This window comes from Limulus polyphemus, unplaced genomic scaffold, assembly GCF_000517525.1.
Source record: "Limulus polyphemus unplaced genomic scaffold, Limulus_polyphemus-2.1.2 Scaffold433, whole genome shotgun sequence".
Lineage (NCBI taxonomy): Eukaryota > Metazoa > Arthropoda > Merostomata > Xiphosura > Limulidae > Limulus > Limulus polyphemus.
This window is the reverse complement of record NW_013666043.1, coordinates 200898-219643: the sequence shown is the minus strand read 5'-3', so window position 1 is coordinate 219643 and position 18746 is coordinate 200898. Positions and strand designations below refer to the sequence as shown.

At 33.3% G+C, this 18746-nt stretch overlaps 1 protein-coding gene across 3 annotated transcripts in view; it reads right to left on the bottom strand.

The window, feature by feature from the left end:
* LOC111085503 (Down syndrome cell adhesion molecule-like protein Dscam2) overlaps positions 1–18746 on the bottom strand; it is a 114304-nt gene that overhangs the window by 49743 nt on the left and 45815 nt on the right. For all 3 annotated transcript variants that reach the window (XR_002610340.1, XM_022384380.1, XM_022384381.1), the window contains exons 3-5: positions 4750–4911; positions 3946–4095; positions 2995–3112 (exon numbers count right to left, since the gene is read on the bottom strand). Coding sequence is in view for 2 of the 3 variants with exons in the window: in XM_022384380.1 (XP_022240088.1) it covers positions 2995–3112; positions 3946–4095; positions 4750–4911 (430 nt within the window). In the remaining variant the exon portion in view is untranslated. The remainder of the gene's footprint in view (positions 1–2994; positions 3113–3945; positions 4096–4749; positions 4912–18746) is intronic.

Below are 18746 nucleotides of genomic sequence, written 5' to 3'. Positions count from 1 at the left end.
CAATTCTAGTGTAAACGATGTTATCATTATTCCTTGAAGTTAGCTTTCTTACAAATATTTGATTTTCCTTTAAAAAAAGTTTAAGTACATGGTGAAACAGGAATTACCAGCCAATAAACAATAAGTAGATAAACAATAAATATTACAGTTGGAACCTTATTGTATTTAGAACTTGGTTATAAATACAACCTTCCTATGTCTATTGAAACACTGCATTAAAAAAAGTAAAAAAAAACAAACTTTTTTTTATAAAAAATGAAGTAAATGTAGGGACGACTAATATTAATCCACATAATAGCACAGATACACAGTGCAATAGAATGTTAACAGACAAAAATAGGATAAATTAAACTCAATTGTTATTGAATAGTTATATATATATTTCTATACGTTAATTCTTGCCTGTACTATTATGTAGGGATGATGGTAATGTCATCTCTACTGACTTGTTTGTATTGTTTTTGAAGGATTAATATTAGCCGTCCTTACATTTGAAAAGTTTTTCTTTACTTGTTTTTACATTAATTATCAGTTTATAAAATTTCGATTCTGTGTCTATCATATTTCCTCCTATTCCAGTTCTATACATAACATTAGATATCTTGTTTCTCTTAATTAAGTCAAAAATTGCTTTCAGATCTATGAAGAGTGCATACAATTTCTCTCTTTTTATTTCTCCAACTGTTTTGCTTTAATGTTTATAAACATTAGCTATTGTCACGTTCCTCTCCTAAGCCTGCTTCGCATTCTGTGAGAATGTTCTTTTCCTCAATACAATTAATAATTCTTTCTTCCAAGATGCACAGTGGCCCGGCGGTAAGTCTGCAGGATTACGACGCTAAAATTCGTGTGTCGATATCCGTAGTGAGCAGAGCAAGGATAGCCCATTGTGTAGCTTTGTGCCTAACAATAACCAAACCAATTCTTCCAAGATTAAAGCGTATATATTATAACTTGTATTCAACAATGATTGAAGCGTATATATTATAACTTGTATTCAACAATGATTGAAGCGTATGTATTATAACTGATATTCAACAATGATTCAAGCGTATATATTATAACTTGTATTCAACAATGATTGAAGCGTACATATTATAACTTGTATTCAACAATGATTGAAGCGTACATATTGTAACTTGTATTCAACAATGATAGAAGCGTATATATATTATAACTTGTATTCAAAAATGATTGAAGTGTATATACTATAACTTGTATTCAACAATGACTAAAGTGTATATATTATAACTTGTATTCAACAATGATATTCCACGCAATTGCTCATCGTATATTTTCTTCTCTCTACCTTTCAAAATTGAACATATTGTTTACATTTTCTACTCTTCTAGACAACCTTCTCCTCTACAAATTCTGTTTAATATTTTTGTCAAACCTTCAATAAGCTATTCTGGTGCATATATACATAGTTCATTCAGCTTACTTTCGCAAATGATCAGTTGGTAAAGCTGGCCTTACATTTTATATTTCATAACATTTCACTTCAATATGAAGTATGATTACAACGAAAATCATACTTCAGATCAAAATGTTGATAATAATCTCAGACCCTACTCTTCTAAAATAGCTATTTCCAGTGTATTCGTTTCCTTATTAGTGTTTAGAGTCATTTGAAGGAGTACGACATGATGTCAAGAACATCTTACAAAGGCTCGATGGATTTAAGTCTAGGGAATATGTAGCCTACTCAATTCAGTTCATTCTATCTGTTTCAAGGTGTGTTTTCACCAGTTTAACACGATGAAGGCACAAAGGGTTGTAGTAAGTAGTTAACACAATGTGTGACATTAATAGTACCATTTTGCAGAATTAATAAGTTGGTTTGGCCACTAATATCTATCCCTGCCAAGACTGTACTTTCACCACTGCTACACGTGTCATGTTCCTGCATGAAAATAGGACTGACTCTGGTTCTAGATTACGTACGTGGTGAAGTGGTTGGCTGACCACTAATGTCTATTCCAGCCCAAACCTTACTTCTACCAGTGCAATGTCTGTCGTGTTCCGGCACGAAAATGGAACTGGATCTGGTTCTAGATTACGTTCAAGTGAACATATTCCTGTTATCTGGCTGCATGGTGAAGAGGTTGGCTGGACCACTAACGTCACGAAGACTTATCTATAAAACTATATTGCTCAATATATCATTGGTCCACTGGATATGTTCTTGGTATCGTTGGAGGTGAGTTGGTTCATACTTTAAGAGGAAAGAATCCCATTGGACATCTAGCTTACTAGCAAGAACTATGTTTCTAACCATCTATACGCTAATACGATGTCCACTTGTGATTTTGAATATCCCATTCAACCTTGGAGCAGATACACCGAGATCATTGTGAGCCAGAATAAAAAAAAATAGCAGTCGTTCGTCTGCTCGAGGTGTGTACGATGGCATGCCTTGTTGACGTGCCTGGACTATTATACCATTGGTTTAAAAGCCGTTCCATTCTTCTTTTAGGTCGAGGTTGTAGACATAGTTTGTGAACAACATGGGCCACTTTATATACCATGATGTACTGAAATAACTAAAACAATATTCTGTGAGGATTCTATATATTATCACAGAATTAATGACCAGTCATTTGCATTTCAGATCACATGGCTGATCACCAAAAACCCGATTTGCATAACAATGAACTGAGACTGGGGATGATTGTCATTATTTAAGCCACTCGTTTGCCTTGTCATAGTTATAGTATTATAAGCTCCTATTATCCCTTAATTGACTTGCACAATGTAGTTCGTTCCTCCTAATAATGTTATAGAGAACAACGTTCTAGAATACATAATGAGTATTCCTGATCAATATTTTCTAGAATCCAACTGATTTGGCTATAGGACACGATGTAGGAACTTCAGTCTATAATTTTCCAAAGCACTGTGTGAGTGTTCCAAATGATTATGTTTCAGAGTACCCTAAGCTCTACAAGCTATAGAAGACTATGTTTATGAAAAATACTACTAAGAACCTACATGTAAATTGGAGGAGGAAATCCTTGTGCAGCGCAGGGAAGAACCACATCTTGACCAATCTCAATGCCCACTCGAGTTTGACTGTGGTTGATTCTTGGCGGCCTGTTACTTTTGTCATCTGGAAACACAGAAAGAGATATTTATCTTGTACAGTTACCGTGTTTTGTGTACTGGCTGTCTTAGAATAAATTTAAATAAAACTTTCAAATATATTTTTCGCCATTTGTTTCTGTTTGTAGCCACCAGGATTCCAAGCACATGCAACACGTAAAATTGCATGGGACTCTAAGACAGAGAGGGGACTCAGTTACATTTGTGTTTGGATTAACCTGACAACAAATTAATCTCTAGAGTTTTACTGTACTAAATGTAACACATTCAAGTCTAACTGTGTATAATGTCAATTCTAGCTTTCTAGCATTCTAAAAATCCCTGAGAATATGATTTTTGCGATTGTAATACATTCAGTTATCAATACATAGGGTACAAATTCGGTGACGAGGAACCCACTTTGAGACTAACAATGGTTGGAGACGGCTTGAATGGGTAATGAAGAAAACTTTAATATAAATGTAAGATAACAGCAAATGTACAACGTTTCAACAAAGGGGAGGGGTACGTACTTATATTTATCACTGTTATTATTGACCTTATGGGTAACTTATGTATATGGATTTTGATACTCTGCCTCTTTGCTATCCATTGGAACCACACCTGTACTTGTATCGAATATATCCCTCATGGTACAATGAAACTAAGACAACACAAAGATATTCGGTAAGTAACTTATATTATTAAAATACATCTGTGGAACATACCTGACACGTTTGAAACATAAAACTTTTGGAGCATAACTAATACTACTTAAACACAACATTATTTAGAACTAAATGGAACCCATAAAATAAGAGATAACTAAAAAAAACAAGAACAAATTCTTTCAGTTTGTACCTGATACCACTAACTTGCCAAACGATCTACTGGATTTCACTTCTCCCCTCATGCTATTTCTTGTAGTACAACTGTAAGTAGTGAATCCATCTTTAGCACAAGCATTTTGGATGTGTAGCTCCCCCGTTGGAAAGACCAGGTAGCGTCCTCCTGTGGCAAATTGGGGCATTATATTAATCAGAAACAAAAAACATACGTAACAAAATAACTATATATAGAAGAAAAAACATCATTCATAAGCAATGTTATAGCAATGATAATAAGTTAATTAATCAATAATGCACGTATTACGAAACCAAATGTTTAATTGATATTAATTTGAAACATGTTTGTTATCCCTCAGTAACTCCTCACCTCTTGGTTATTTTCAGTTTGATGATAAAGAGGGGTTGTACTTAATACAAAGTTAAGCTATTTTGTCTAGTAATGTTTTTAATATAATATATATCATGGCTGAGAATAATATGAAAATTGGATAAACTTCAGTCGAATACTTCATCTAATTTTATAAACAGACACGAACTAGAATAAAATTCTGTAGAAAATTCACCCTAGTGTGTAAACAACAGTTACATTTTTATATCATTTTTTTATAAACATGAAAATATTTTAATAAAATAAATTCCTAAATTAATCACATTTAAAAAACACCGTAAATAATATTTTAGTGATGATGCTAATTTTTAGATTGAAATATGTCATAAATGTAGACTCCTGTACTTACACACAAAATAGAGCCTTATGACTAAAATTAAGTTTTGAAAATAACGATTAAATTATTTTTCCCGATGAATGTTGCAGTACCTGTCTCAAAATCAGATATAATCTTCAGATTGTCCCCTCTCTTCCATGATGTCACTGTGACGTAATCCTTAACGAAACTCGGAATGTTACACCTCAATACTGCTATGTTACCTTGAATTGAATATCCATTTACAACCTGAACATTGTAATCCTGGTGAACCACTGAAGAAAAAGAAATCGTAAAGTTTAGTTAACAAAAAACTCGAATTTCACATGGCTGAATTTTGTGAAAACACTGCCCTACCAAAACTATCCAGACAGCTCTTTAATAAATGAAATGGACTAGGAATTAAATTAATTTAGGAGAAAACAGATTATAGGCTTCTAGAAATTTAGAATACTTGTATATCAACTAGTCAAAATACATAACGCCATATAACAGTATCGGAAATTCGAAAAATCCATTATTACGGTAGAACAATTCACTATTAAAATTATCAAAAAGTGCCATGATTCATCTTTAAAACAAATTCACGGTGAAATTACTCTATCCAGTTTTGCCACAGGTGAATGGACACCACCTGTTAGATCTTTGCAACGTGCTTTCCTTGAAATCAAGTACTTTGAAATGGGTGAAACAAATATACATCGCCTCCAAGAATGGTTGGTACGATTTTGTTTTATGTAAAAAGCGCGAACCATCAACAGTGAAATTTCGAAAGTTGGTTTCAAATCTTCCAGAGTAATGAGAGCCATTTCAAAGTTATGGGTAAACGGGAGTCTGAGGCAGACAGGTGAATAATTTGATCGTGATTGTGCAGTGTTGGCTACGGACTGTAGTGGTGGTGAGGATTTTGGCGTGAGTGTGTTGTATTTTGTGGATTGAGAGGGGATATATCCCTGAAATACTTAAACATATAAGTGGTAATGAATATCAATAGAATGGAAATTACCAGGCTTCAGAAATCACAACACAGTTTTTATCCAGCGAGAGCTCTTTCAGAATAGAAATGCTCATTGTGAGTCACAAAGCACGTGCGTCCCATGTCTAGTTTCAAGGTATCAAAAAATGTCTTGGAATAGCCCACTCAGAACTCAGACCTAAAGAGTCTTTTTTTCACAACTATTTGAAGGGGTTTGGTTACAGCTTATTACTAGTAATCTATTAACCAAGTGTTTGGAACAGTGAAGAACACAAACTCTCTACGTCATCTTATACGAAGGGTTCATGTAAATTATATTAAAACGAGTTTGGATATGCAAATCAGGACGTCACGTAAAATCGTAGCCGATATAAACTCGCAATGGAACGCAATCAGAACTACATTTTGATATTGTTTGGAATTACGTATATTGGAAGAGTGATGCCACTGCATCATAACGCAAAATATTTATACACTCAGATCATAAAGACTTCTTTGATATTGGGGATTTAGAATTTCTAAGAAGGAAATACCCTTTATATCTAACGGCATTGGAAAATATAGGAATAAGGATCAACTTGAGGACCCTGGACTATCCAGAAGAAGACCTGCAACAAGTCGTACTTCAACCATGGGAAGCAAAGTGACATCTTGTCATAGGTGAGAATCCACGGGTGCAAAAGGCAGTGCCAAAATTATCCAATGCCCCATAATCAAGAAGAATGTCTGCCTGGAATAGTGAAAAAAGTGAAACAAGTTACTTCCATGGCATATTAGTTCAACCGTTGCATAGCTCAAGCAGCTGAAGAATAAAAAGGTTATTCATGTTATTCCACATGGAAACATAACAGTCAAGTTGCTGAACGCAGCATCTATGATTTTCTGTGTGATTGGACTATTGAAATGGGAACTGGAAAACCTCTGTCCTCGTACACTAGGTGTATTATGGAAAATAGGCAGAGGTAAGAGATGTGCTTTGGACATGAAAGCATTAGGACGTAGCCTTTGGCGATGTAAACAAAATTACACTGCAAGGCTATTGTTAAGGTGCACGCCGTCAGATACAGCCTGACCTAACGTAGCAACATATTCAGTAACGACGTGGAGATGCTCCAAAATCGTTTTAATATAACTACCCAACCTCTGTAAAGCAGAAGCAGTTATTCAAGGGAAAGATGATCTTGCTGTGATGACTAAGATTATTGTTTGATTGTTTTCTATATTCGCGCAAAGCTGCACAAGGGATATCTGCGTAAAATAAACACTAATTTTGAAGTTAAAGACAAGAGAGAGAAGGCAGCTAGTTAGTAGCACCAACATGTAACTCTTACAGGCTATTCTAATCTGAACGAATAGTAAGATTTGACCCTTACCCACAGCCGCAAAATGCGTAACGGAACTCAAACCATAAACTATTGGATTCACAAACCAGGTAAGCTATCCATTGTTTCTCAAAGTAAAGACAATAAAACTCTGCTTGACATGAGGTCCTAGTCATTGTGTATTCTTGGATTTTTACACACAGTATACGTTTTCCGGGATATGTTATTCATATAAATTTATGACCTTGACTCAAAATCTAGATACTAAGTTGACGGAATGAATTCATCTCGTACACCTGCCTGTCAACTTGTTAGAGAAGATTAATGAATGCTCTTCTAATGTTCTAATTAATCATAGTCTTCATAAAAGTCTGCTTAGCACAAGTATGCTAATCACTAAGTATAATACCTCCTGTTTCTCCATATCTATCTATATATTACTAACTGGTATATGTGTATCTGTCTGTCTGTCTATTTAATATATGTATAAATCGCAAAGCTGGTGGTTATAACTTGGAATATTCAACTAGTTATGTTTACGTTGATTAAGAGGTGTAGGAGGGAGCATGTGGATGCAGAAATAGTAAGATATTTAAAAGTGAACTACGCTACTTTTCATTTATCAGTGCTAGAGTTGATAGTGTGTTCTCTTTCAGTAGAAACATAATATTTTGTTCTTGCACGCTACAGCATGGTTTTTGGTAATATCTCCCAAACAATGGATCAACGTGCTATAGAAAAGAATCGTTTCATGACAGTTTTAGTTGTCATGGTAACAAACGTAGGATAGACTTTCTGAAGAACTTCGCAATACGTGAATAAGATCTATTGTTTATCTGTCACGAATTAAAACCGATTAAAAAGACAGAAAAATTTACCCACATGTGTTGTTAAACATACATTCTGTGGCTCTAATACAAATTAACAATACAGTTTCACTTACACAGATTACTCTTTAGTTTACTCGGCAGTCATTACACCGGAAAATATTCTGCATAAAATATATTTCATAATTTACTGATTGCCTACAGCTATGATACCAATTACATTGATTAAAATAAGGCTATCACGAGTGTAGGATGAAATAATGTGTGTGCAATATTGTATGTAAGCTAAACAGTAACTTCTGAATAATACTACATCCGTTTTTTTTATCATGCTGTTATGACATCTGAACTTGTCAATTACTTCTGCCACTATTTTTATGGTAAACAATTTACATTCAAAGTTTCTCATACTTTATTGAAATGACTCACAAACTTGAAAAAATAGGAAGATATGATTGCACATTAAATAAAAAGGAAGATACGATTGCACATTAAATAACAAAAAAGGAAGATATGATTGCACATTAAATAACAAAAAAGGAAGATATGATTGCACATTAAATAACAAAAGGAAGATATGATTGCACATTAAATAACAAAAAGGAAGATATGATTGCACATTAAATAACAAAAGGAAGATATGATTGCACATTAAATAACAAAAAGGAAGATACGATTGCACATTAAATAACAAAAAAGGAAGATACGATTGCACATTAAATAACAAAAAGGAAGATATGATTGCATGTTAAATAACAAACAAAGGAAGATATGATTGTATGTTAAATAACAAACAAAGGAAGATATGATTGCACATTAAATACCAGTTTTACAATTCTTAACTGTTATAATGTTTAATCTTATATCATACAATATAGGAATCTGATATTATTACTACTTTATACATGTAATCTCTCCCCTATTTGCATGGTGCTAAAGCAGAAAGAAAGACTAAATTTAGGAGAGTACGCAGAACGAGAAAAAAAGGATCACAAGCATATTCTTTTTCATTAATAGAGCAAATGTTCATTAGTATTAAAAAGCTTTAATTTTCCATATTATACTACATATGTAATTAATGAAAGGGAAAATATTCAGGCTAGCTTTAACCGAATACGAACATTAATCCAATAGAACGCACACACTAATACGTCAATTGTCCGATGTCTAATCTAATGACTTCCATGGTTTTGTCTGCTACTAGATGCTAATAGGAGGATTAATTAAGAAACCTGTCACGAGACGTTGTTATGAGTAGAAATATTAATGAGACTACTCAATACAGGAGACAACTTCAAGATTTATCTCATAGTTTAAAAAATTAAACTCATAATGTTTATGTTACCTTCACAGTTGAACTAAGTGTTCAGAAGCCTGGTAATGATATCATTGTTAGAGTTATGCCATTAATCTACGTTTAAATATAAAAACCAATTCTAAGGTGAGCCTGAAGTTTAGCTATTCAGTGCTGGAGTCAGTTCCGAGTTTTAAAATAATACTTAACTATCAAATGAAGCGAATTCTTTAAATTCTGGAGGTGGGTACACAACTCGGCAAACAGTTTGAATAATCTTAATAAGATTAAGGAAACGTTCTGGAAATTTCAAGGGTTAATTTAGAAATATATCAAACTTTGAAATTGACTTCGAATTTGTTACTTCCTTTACTGTATATATTTAAATTACCAAAATACGTATATATTTGTATTACATAGAGAGAGGCAGTTTAACTACTACCAACTACGTAATAGCTACTAAAAACAGCAGGAATTGACAGCAACATCTCCAAGAGATCGTTGCACAGCAAACCACACATTATTCCCATGTGCTTTATGATACAGCTGAATGACAAATTGATGTTCAGACCACTGACCGTGAAACATCGAGATAAGATGGATGTAACTGATTTATTGATTAACTTTAATCCTGGGTAAACCCAAAACCTTGATTTATTAATCACGCAATGGCATTATCACACGTAAAATTAACTTTGTTTTTATTATGTTTTGTATTGCATTATATTTTGAAACCTTAAATTATATGCATAGAATTATAACTTAGTAAACTTTACAGTGCAGATAAAGTTCAAATGTTAGTGACAGGTATGAACAGTACCACCGTTAATTATAAGTTTCAACAATTAGCTGCGATGTTGTGTAAATGACAAAGACAAATCTATTAAACTTCGAAACATGACAGTATGTTATGAATATGTGAAGCCTGTAGTAGCTACGTTACAGTCGTGTTGGAAGTAAGGTGGATATAAAAGTTTGAAAACTCTAAACTTTGATGTCTTTAAGCAATGAAATTGTTGCAGACACTCTCAATATATTGTTTGTTTGTTGAATTTCGCGCAAAGCTATTCCAGGGCTATCTTCGCTAACCGTCCCTAATTTTGAAGGGATAGACTAGAGGGAAGGCCACCACCAACTTTTGGGTTATTCTTTACTAATGAATATTGGGATTGACCGTCACATTATATCGCCCCTACACCTGAAAGGGCGAGCATGTTCTTTAAAGGAATTCGAACTCGCGACCCACAGATTGCGAGTCGAGTACCCTAACCAACAGTCCATGTCAGTCCTCATCTTCAAAGTAAGCAATGTGACATCCACGGGTCCATTAAAGAACAGTTCTATATGAATAACTTTGTGTGTTGTAAATTTGTTTTCCAAAAATGGGTACTTCTAGTTTTAGCTGCTTGCCAAATTTAAAGGGTCAGTATTTTGTTGAAGTCTAATCATTTATTTTCTATAACAATTTTCTAAGAGTTATAACAATCACACAATTCAAAGTACATCTTGAAGATTCAATAAAATTATAGCGTGATTCATAATTATAATCTCATTGTTCGCAATTCTCAATATTTTATAGTAAATAACATGCGTAAGAAAGTAAAAGTAGTATCAGTGTCAACACAGACGGATAAATAGGAGGTAAAAAAACTTTAAGCTTACTTGGTCCAAACCTCTTTTTATCTCACTTCAATCAAACATTTGTAATTTGGATGGTAGAGCAGAAAGAATACATGAATAACATATGAGTTACATGCAGTATGCATAAGATGTGTGAATTTTTAATCACAATCTGTTTTAGAAACAGAACCAGAGATTTTTTACTAACAAGCAATATTCAAAAATAGAAAATATAGGAAAACAACAAGACGAGACAAATAAAACGCTTTTAACTTCGTCAGTGACAACATTAGAGACATCTTGTAATTTATAGACAATTTAATGTTACAGTATTATATATATATCATAAGCATATTCGTATATATATAAATATGTGTGTGTGTGTGTGTGTGTGCGCGTTCAAGGCTGAAAAATAGTTAATTTTATTACTTTGATTTATCACTGAGATTAATCAGGGTTGAACCGATTCTTCAAACTATCTAAAAGGCTTCAACAAAACATTACTTTGAATAGAACTTGCAGACCCTGATCATAACTCATTAGCAGTGCGCAAAAACGTATGTCCTAAGCTACACAACGTGCCTTAAATATATATATATATATTCAAGAACAATTTACAGATCCCGAACAACGATCCACAACTCTAAGAAAGGGACAACATATTAAGACGACGAGGACAAACGATGACAGAAAGCAAGTAGTACAGGAATGCCACCATTTTATCGTGTGATAATTAACTCCACCAGAATACAGTCACGTGTTAATAGTTTACACTCCGATTGATCCAGTAAATCAGAAATTGCCACACTAGTATAAAGCCTATAAAAACTACGGGCAATCACTTTATGCCCAGTAATAGTAATTTGTTCCAGTTATGACTCTCTAGACTGGAATACCGCATGACAAGCATGTAGGAAAGAAAGTTTTGGCTGGCCAACGACATTTTATTCGAAAATTAACGATGAAACTTCATATTTCAGTAGAAGCTGCATGTTAGACTGTGAAGATGGTACGCGAAACTAATACTGTTAATAATAGAAGTGGACGGGGAATAAAATAGAAACTATACAAAAATTATGTTCATCATTTCAAAGTATATTCTTTACGAGACAGACGATGGTCGAGTACAAGATTGGGGGTATGTTTTGGTAATCTACATAAAATTGATTGTAACCTGATATGTCTAGATTACCAGTACTGAAGCACAACTCATCAGGTGGAGATTAATCTTACACCAAGAAAATGATTCCAAGGATATCTTGACAGTAAGAGGCCGATGAAAACGATCACAACCATGACATTTACAGAAAATCCTGATACTCTTGAAATTGTATGAGCTTGGCTGAATCTTAGGGAGTATCATAAGATATTTGAAGCACAGTTATACACTAATAATACAGGCCTGCGATGTTTTATTGTCTTTAAATTTTTACATGTTCTACGGTAATTCCTATACGCTGAATGCGAAAATGATATCATTTTTTTTTCATCACGTACAGATTTTTCATAAAACGTCATAACGCAATACATAAAAGAAAGACCACAACACGTAGTTTTGAATCTAAAAGACTTAGATTTCACACACACACACACACAAATCAGGATGAATGAGAATGCATATTTATTCAGCTTGTTTGTATTTTTGTTAACAAGCATAATAATATTAAAACATGTTCATTGTGGTAAACGAAATAATAATTTGATCTAAGTAAGAGTTTTTTTCTTCCAGATTTATAAAAAACCTTACGTGATAGAAAAAAATATATGTATTATTTTCGAAATCTGCGTAGCTGAATCATGGAAAATCCGTTATTAAAACTAAAATAACTTTTATGAAGTTGAAATTCGCAGGCCTGTATAATCTGTATGAAAGCAATCTGCTATGCTCTGTGCAAAGAAATGGGCACACATACAAAATATTAGCGCATTGTACAACTTACTCGTTTTTTGTTAAATATTTACTGTAATAATAGTTTATACCATTAATAAATGTAGAAACTGCTTGTCCATTACTTGTTGTTTGTGACTACTGTATGGGTGGCGTTTGGTTCCATAAATTTCTTTCATTGCTGTACCCTAAACTGTTTTATACATCTTGAACAAATTCACAGGCACAGAGCAGCATTATATAGCTCTAACAATTGGTTAAAATTCAAGGAACTTGTGTAAATATTTAAAATATATTAAAATACTCAAACGATCAACGTAATATAATACACAATTAAATTTGTATTTAGAAATCAGTCAACAGTCGTAAGAGACACTCTTGAGGATGGCATGAACAACGTCGAAACATGTTGAGTGTCTTTTAGAACCGTTTATTGATTTATAAATAAACATTTAATTGTGTATTATGCAATGTTGATCGTTTGAGTATTTTGATATAGCCCTAACAATTATACGTACGAAAACAAATAGCGAACATGCCTTGAACAGAGTCGCTAAACCTAAATGTAAGTATTTAGTACCTGAACAAATAACTTTCTTGTGTAAAGTTACATAGCTTAAATGACAGCACATCGAACAGTTAATAAAGCAGCATACTTTAATTGGAGGTATATATATATATATATACCTTTAACAGTTTGTTACGGATATTGGTGCAAAGTTATACAGGGATATTTGTGTGCCGTCACTCTGATCAAATAACTGGAACTTACCGTCAGTTTTATAACGTACCAACAGCCCTAAAGCTGTGAGCACGATTTTGTGGTTACGAGTGACAACCATGGACCGTTGGATTAACTGCACAATTCTTTTCAAGGTATACTGAGCTTGGGCTGATGACAGGTGTACCCGACTCTGTATCTCCACATACAGAAGGTAAGTGCTTTAGGTGGTCCTGAAAGTGTTGTGTAGTTCCACCTAAAGCACTTACCTTCTGTATGTGGAGATACCCTGAAAGTGTTGTGTAGTTCCACCTAAAGCACTTACCTTCTGTATGTGGAGATATCCTGAAAGTGTTGTGTAGTTCCACCTAAAGCACTTACCTTCTGTATGTGGAGATATCCTGAAAGTATTGTGTAGTTCCACCTAAAGCACTTACCTTCTGTATGTGGAGATATCCTATATAATAAAGTAATTGTTTGTTTGTTTTGGAATTTCGCACAAAGCTACACGAGGGCTATTTGCGCTAGCCGTCCCTAATTTAGCAGTGTAAGATTAGAGAGAAGGCAGCTAGTCATCACCACCCGCCACCAACTCTTGGGCTACTCTTTTACCAACGAATAGTGGGATTGACCGTCACATTATAACGCCCCTACGGCTGAAAGGGCGTGCAGAATTATATCTCCTGAACCGTTGTATATCCCGTCCATACTATGAAGATGAGAAAGGAACATATCCTGAGAAAAAAGTATATCTTTAACAGATATATCTATATACAGCAATAAAATTATATACCTTAAACAAAATGTCCTTGTTTACGATTCATATACTCTCATTAATAGTGTATTTGATTAGAATTCGATATTTTATTTAGGAATTGTATATAAAAAAGGCAAATAAATAAGAAATGTAGCTGTTCAATCGTCACTCAAGCTATCGCTTAAAACTACTACATATCGTAAGATCATTTCTAAGCGATAACCACATCAGTTCTAGGTGTTAAATTGTGGGCGAACTTCTTAAGTGCAATACCTTAATTAATGTGCAAAACCTCCTACACACTATAGTAAAATACCTTACAAAGGCGAAACGTCTGTTAACCTTGAAACGGGTGCCTCACGACGCACTCCATATCTAAAAGTTCGCATAAATTTTCTTTAACATTTTTAGGTGTGTTTTTTTTAAGCAATGACACATTTCTTTTTTATTTAAAATTACGTTAATTGTTATTATAGGTTATAATGTTTCAAATAATTGTACCGTATTTCTAAAGTAATGCTTACACGTGTGACGATTATTTTACACTGTGAGCTTACTATATATATACATTGAACTAAATAGTCCGAACTTGTGAGGTATTATTGAGATTATAGTTGACAGCGATGATAACTTAATGCAGTTTAATCATTATTGGAATTGGTTTTCTTAGGTACTGATATGGGGAATTACGTACTTCTAGCTAGTTTGTTACATAAAATTGACTTCATTAATTTATAAGCTCCTTTTCTTAGTTATTATCTACAGCTTACCTTATAGAAGTACATTTTATAAACTTCTTAGCTAGCTAGGCATAAACATTGTATGTAGTGTATTACTATGTATAACATAAGATTTCTATTAGCTTTTGCTTAAGAACGCTAGTAAGAGCAGCGCTCAACAATATTCTGGGATCTCTAATGTAGTTTAAATCTATTTTCATACAATCGATGAAGACACGTTAAAAGACGGAGTCCATCTTTAATGGGAAAAATATTTTGTCTTTGAAGCAACGTAACGCATTTTATGGTTAAGTAAAAACGCTTTTCTAATTTATTTAGCATTATTTAAAATATAGTCCAAGCCATTAACTCTAATCTGATTATGGAAATTAAAATGTTTAGCTCTAATTTCTTTAAAAAAATGAAGCTAATTTCAATGGTCAGCATAGCAATATGTTTATCAAATTTTGCAAAGTTGTTTCTACTGTTCCTTATAATATGTTATTAATATTGCTTATCTTTTACTTGAATTTTAAATACAATATTTTAGAGCTGCTTCCTGCTGTTGATAGAAGCCTATATATTATATATTCAAATAATGATGCTTATTTTATATATCCTCTTCAGTTCCAGTGGCTATAATCATGTATTTATACTTGAAATATTACTCTTATCTAACGGCCTTTACTTGGACATCAGTCACACTGGATATATTGGTATAAATCGTGTAAGAAAACGGTACCTATTGCTTTTACAAATATCGATTATATTATCAATGGGTTTATTTTTAATTCAAGAAAAAACTAGTGACTAATAGAGATATATATATCAAACCTTAACTGTTCCCTAAACAGTATATAGCGCCTTCACATGAGACTTGTAATAAATCATCAATGAACGCAAGATAATGTAAAAAACGACAAGCAAAGGGATGTTTTAACTGATTCACTTTCTGAATATACACGACCAACGTTACTTTCATCAAAATATACTTAACAGCTAAGAAAAAAACTATAATATCAATTTGATTAAGATATTTTGTTATCATCAAACTTCTTTGTAAATTCACCATTTTTATCTCCAGTTTTTTTCCTTCTTTTTCTGATGATTGTAAGAAAACATGCTCAGGAACAGTTCTATAACAAACTATTGTAAAACATGTTCATGATGAATTTGAAACAGTTCGTCACTCATTTGTCATTTACACGTGTTAGTATTATCACATTTCTAAGTATTTACAGAAACAGTGAGATTGTTTCAATTCAGCTACTTTAAACCTAGAAAATTAGAATTACTAAGACTAGTTGATCAGACTGAAATCTGTAAAGAAATCAGTAAGTAGTGTATTTCATGTTGTTTTGTAAAAAAAAAAAGCAGTTGTGGATTTAGGAGGTGATCCCGCGGTGGCCCGAACCACCCAATACGGCCGAGTACGCTACGCTCCTATCGGTGTTCTAAAGTATACTTGCATCTATGAATGATACTTGTCTCTTCAAGGAAGAGGTCGATTTATTTTTGAGACCACCCCCGAAACGTTTCTGGAGCCGCCACTGAAAATATAAGCCAGATTGTTATATATATATATATATATATATTGTTTTCGGTGGGACAGCGGTAAGTCAACGGACTAATAATGTTAAAATTCGGGGTTCGAGTCTCCATAGTATACAGAGCAGATAGTGCAATGTGGCGACAATACATTTTAAGTGAAAACGCATAATTATTTGTTTAAGTTACTTTTATGCCCTAATTTTTGAATGGTGAACTACATATATATTTTAAAACATCCCTCAACTAAGACATCTAACAAATCAATACTTAGTTTTTCTGTTCTCTTATGTCTGAAAAGATTTGCGTCATACGCCACTATGCACACAGGCAAACGTATTTCATTTATTTGTTCCTGAAACTACTTTGTCAAAATGAAACACGCAGCCTTTTGCTGGCTGTATTTTAAACATACACTTTCACGTTTCATTGTGTAAAAGAAAAAAGAAACACAAATATGTGATGTATTTCTATTGATGTCAAGATTATTGATACGCTTTCCAGTCGAAAGTCAATATCTGGGCAAAGAGGAGAATATAAAATACACTTTAGATGAAGTTAAGTGCTTGGATTAATATATATTAATCCCCGTTAATTTATCATGTCCACACTAATAAATATATAAAAAAAACACATAACCACTGAAATACACTTTAGATGAAGTTAAGTGCTTGGATTAATATATATTAATCCCCGTTAATTTATCATGTCCACACTCATAAATATATAAAAAAACACTTAACCATGAAATACACTTTAGATGAAGTTAAGTGCTTGGATTGATATATATTAATCCCCGTTAATTTATCATGTCCACACTCATAAATATATAAAAAAAAACACTTAATCACTGAAAATCGGTTCTTGGAAGAATTTATAAATCATATTATGTACCTTTTGTCAGTTCTCCTGCATACAATAATGTTATATGATTTTAGATATTTCTTATTATACATATATAGATAGTAATGAAGAGGAAAAAACGTAAACATTAATATACAGGAAGTATTATAATAGGAATTGGAATTTTCAACCTGAAGGGCACCTTATGCATATGTGGGTTAAACGGCAGGCCAGAAATACTTATGATTCAGATATACGTTTCTCTAATTTTAAACTAATTTTGACCCACCAAACATGCTCACCTTTTCAGCCGTGGAGACATTATAATGTGACGGTCAATCCCACTATTCGATGGTAAAAAGGGTAGCCTAAGAGTTGGCGGTGGGTAGTGATGACTAGCTGCCTTCCCTCCAGTCTTTCACTGCTAAATTAGAGACGGCTAGCGCAGATAGCCCTCGTGTAGCTTTGCGCGAAATTCAAAAAACCAAACCAACTTTGTATTCCATGTGACTGAGGACATTTTAAACTGACCCATCACATTTAAGTTTGTGTTTACAATGTGTGATCTACATAGAGAATGCTGTCAATATATTACTTCTATACATCGACTTTGAGTGTATTCCAAACGTTTAACTGGCTTTACAGAAAGAATGGTAGCCTTAAGTCAGAAAATTAGTAGCATATAAAAATCATACACTTTGATAGTCTAATTTCTATTCCCTTTTCATTTCTGGGTAGAGAAACATCATTGAACAAGAACATTCACATACTATATATATATATCTGTTCTGATCATTTTAGCGGATCTGTACATAAATTACCAACTCTTAAAGTGTTGACATAAAATAAATTATCTTTTTTAGTTAGTAGCTTTTAATGTTTAGCGAAGCCGATCGGTATGTGTAGTATTACTTTATAACTGTCTATGTTCAGCTTTAATAAGACAAGATAAATATTTAGTTATCTCTTTCTTGCTTAAACACTTAACGCTATAGTGTTCTTTACATCCATTAATGAATTAAATTGGTGTTACCCTAAGTATATGTATCTTTATCAAAGTTTCAATCATGCAAATGTATCGTTCCTGACCCTTTAGGCAGAATTCACATTATAAGATCTCAGTTTGTAAAGGGTAGGCGTAACCTCGTGGTTAGTTGCCGGGTTTGTGAATCCAAGATTCGTTCCGTTATTATAACATCGTTCTTTGCACTTTGGCCCGTGAATGCTCTCTAAGAGCGACAGTCAAATTCCACTATTCGTTTAGAGTTGAGTAGCCCAAGAATTGGTGCTGGGTTCTGCTTACATTTACTTTCGTCTATCAATTCAAAATTATGGACTGCGATATCCATGTATACTGATTACAAACAGCTACGCTCAAAAGTATTCGCAAAACACAGATTCGTGAAATGTACTGCAGAGAATAACTTAGAATTCGGGTAGTAAAAGAAACACTAAAAAAAAAGTGAACGAGTAAAACAAATCTTTGTTCACAATTGTTACAAAACCATAGCTAAACTTGCAAAGTCAAAAGAATTTCGATCTACGTCGGCACGAGGACAAGAACAAATGAAATTTACCGCCTCAAAAAAAAACTT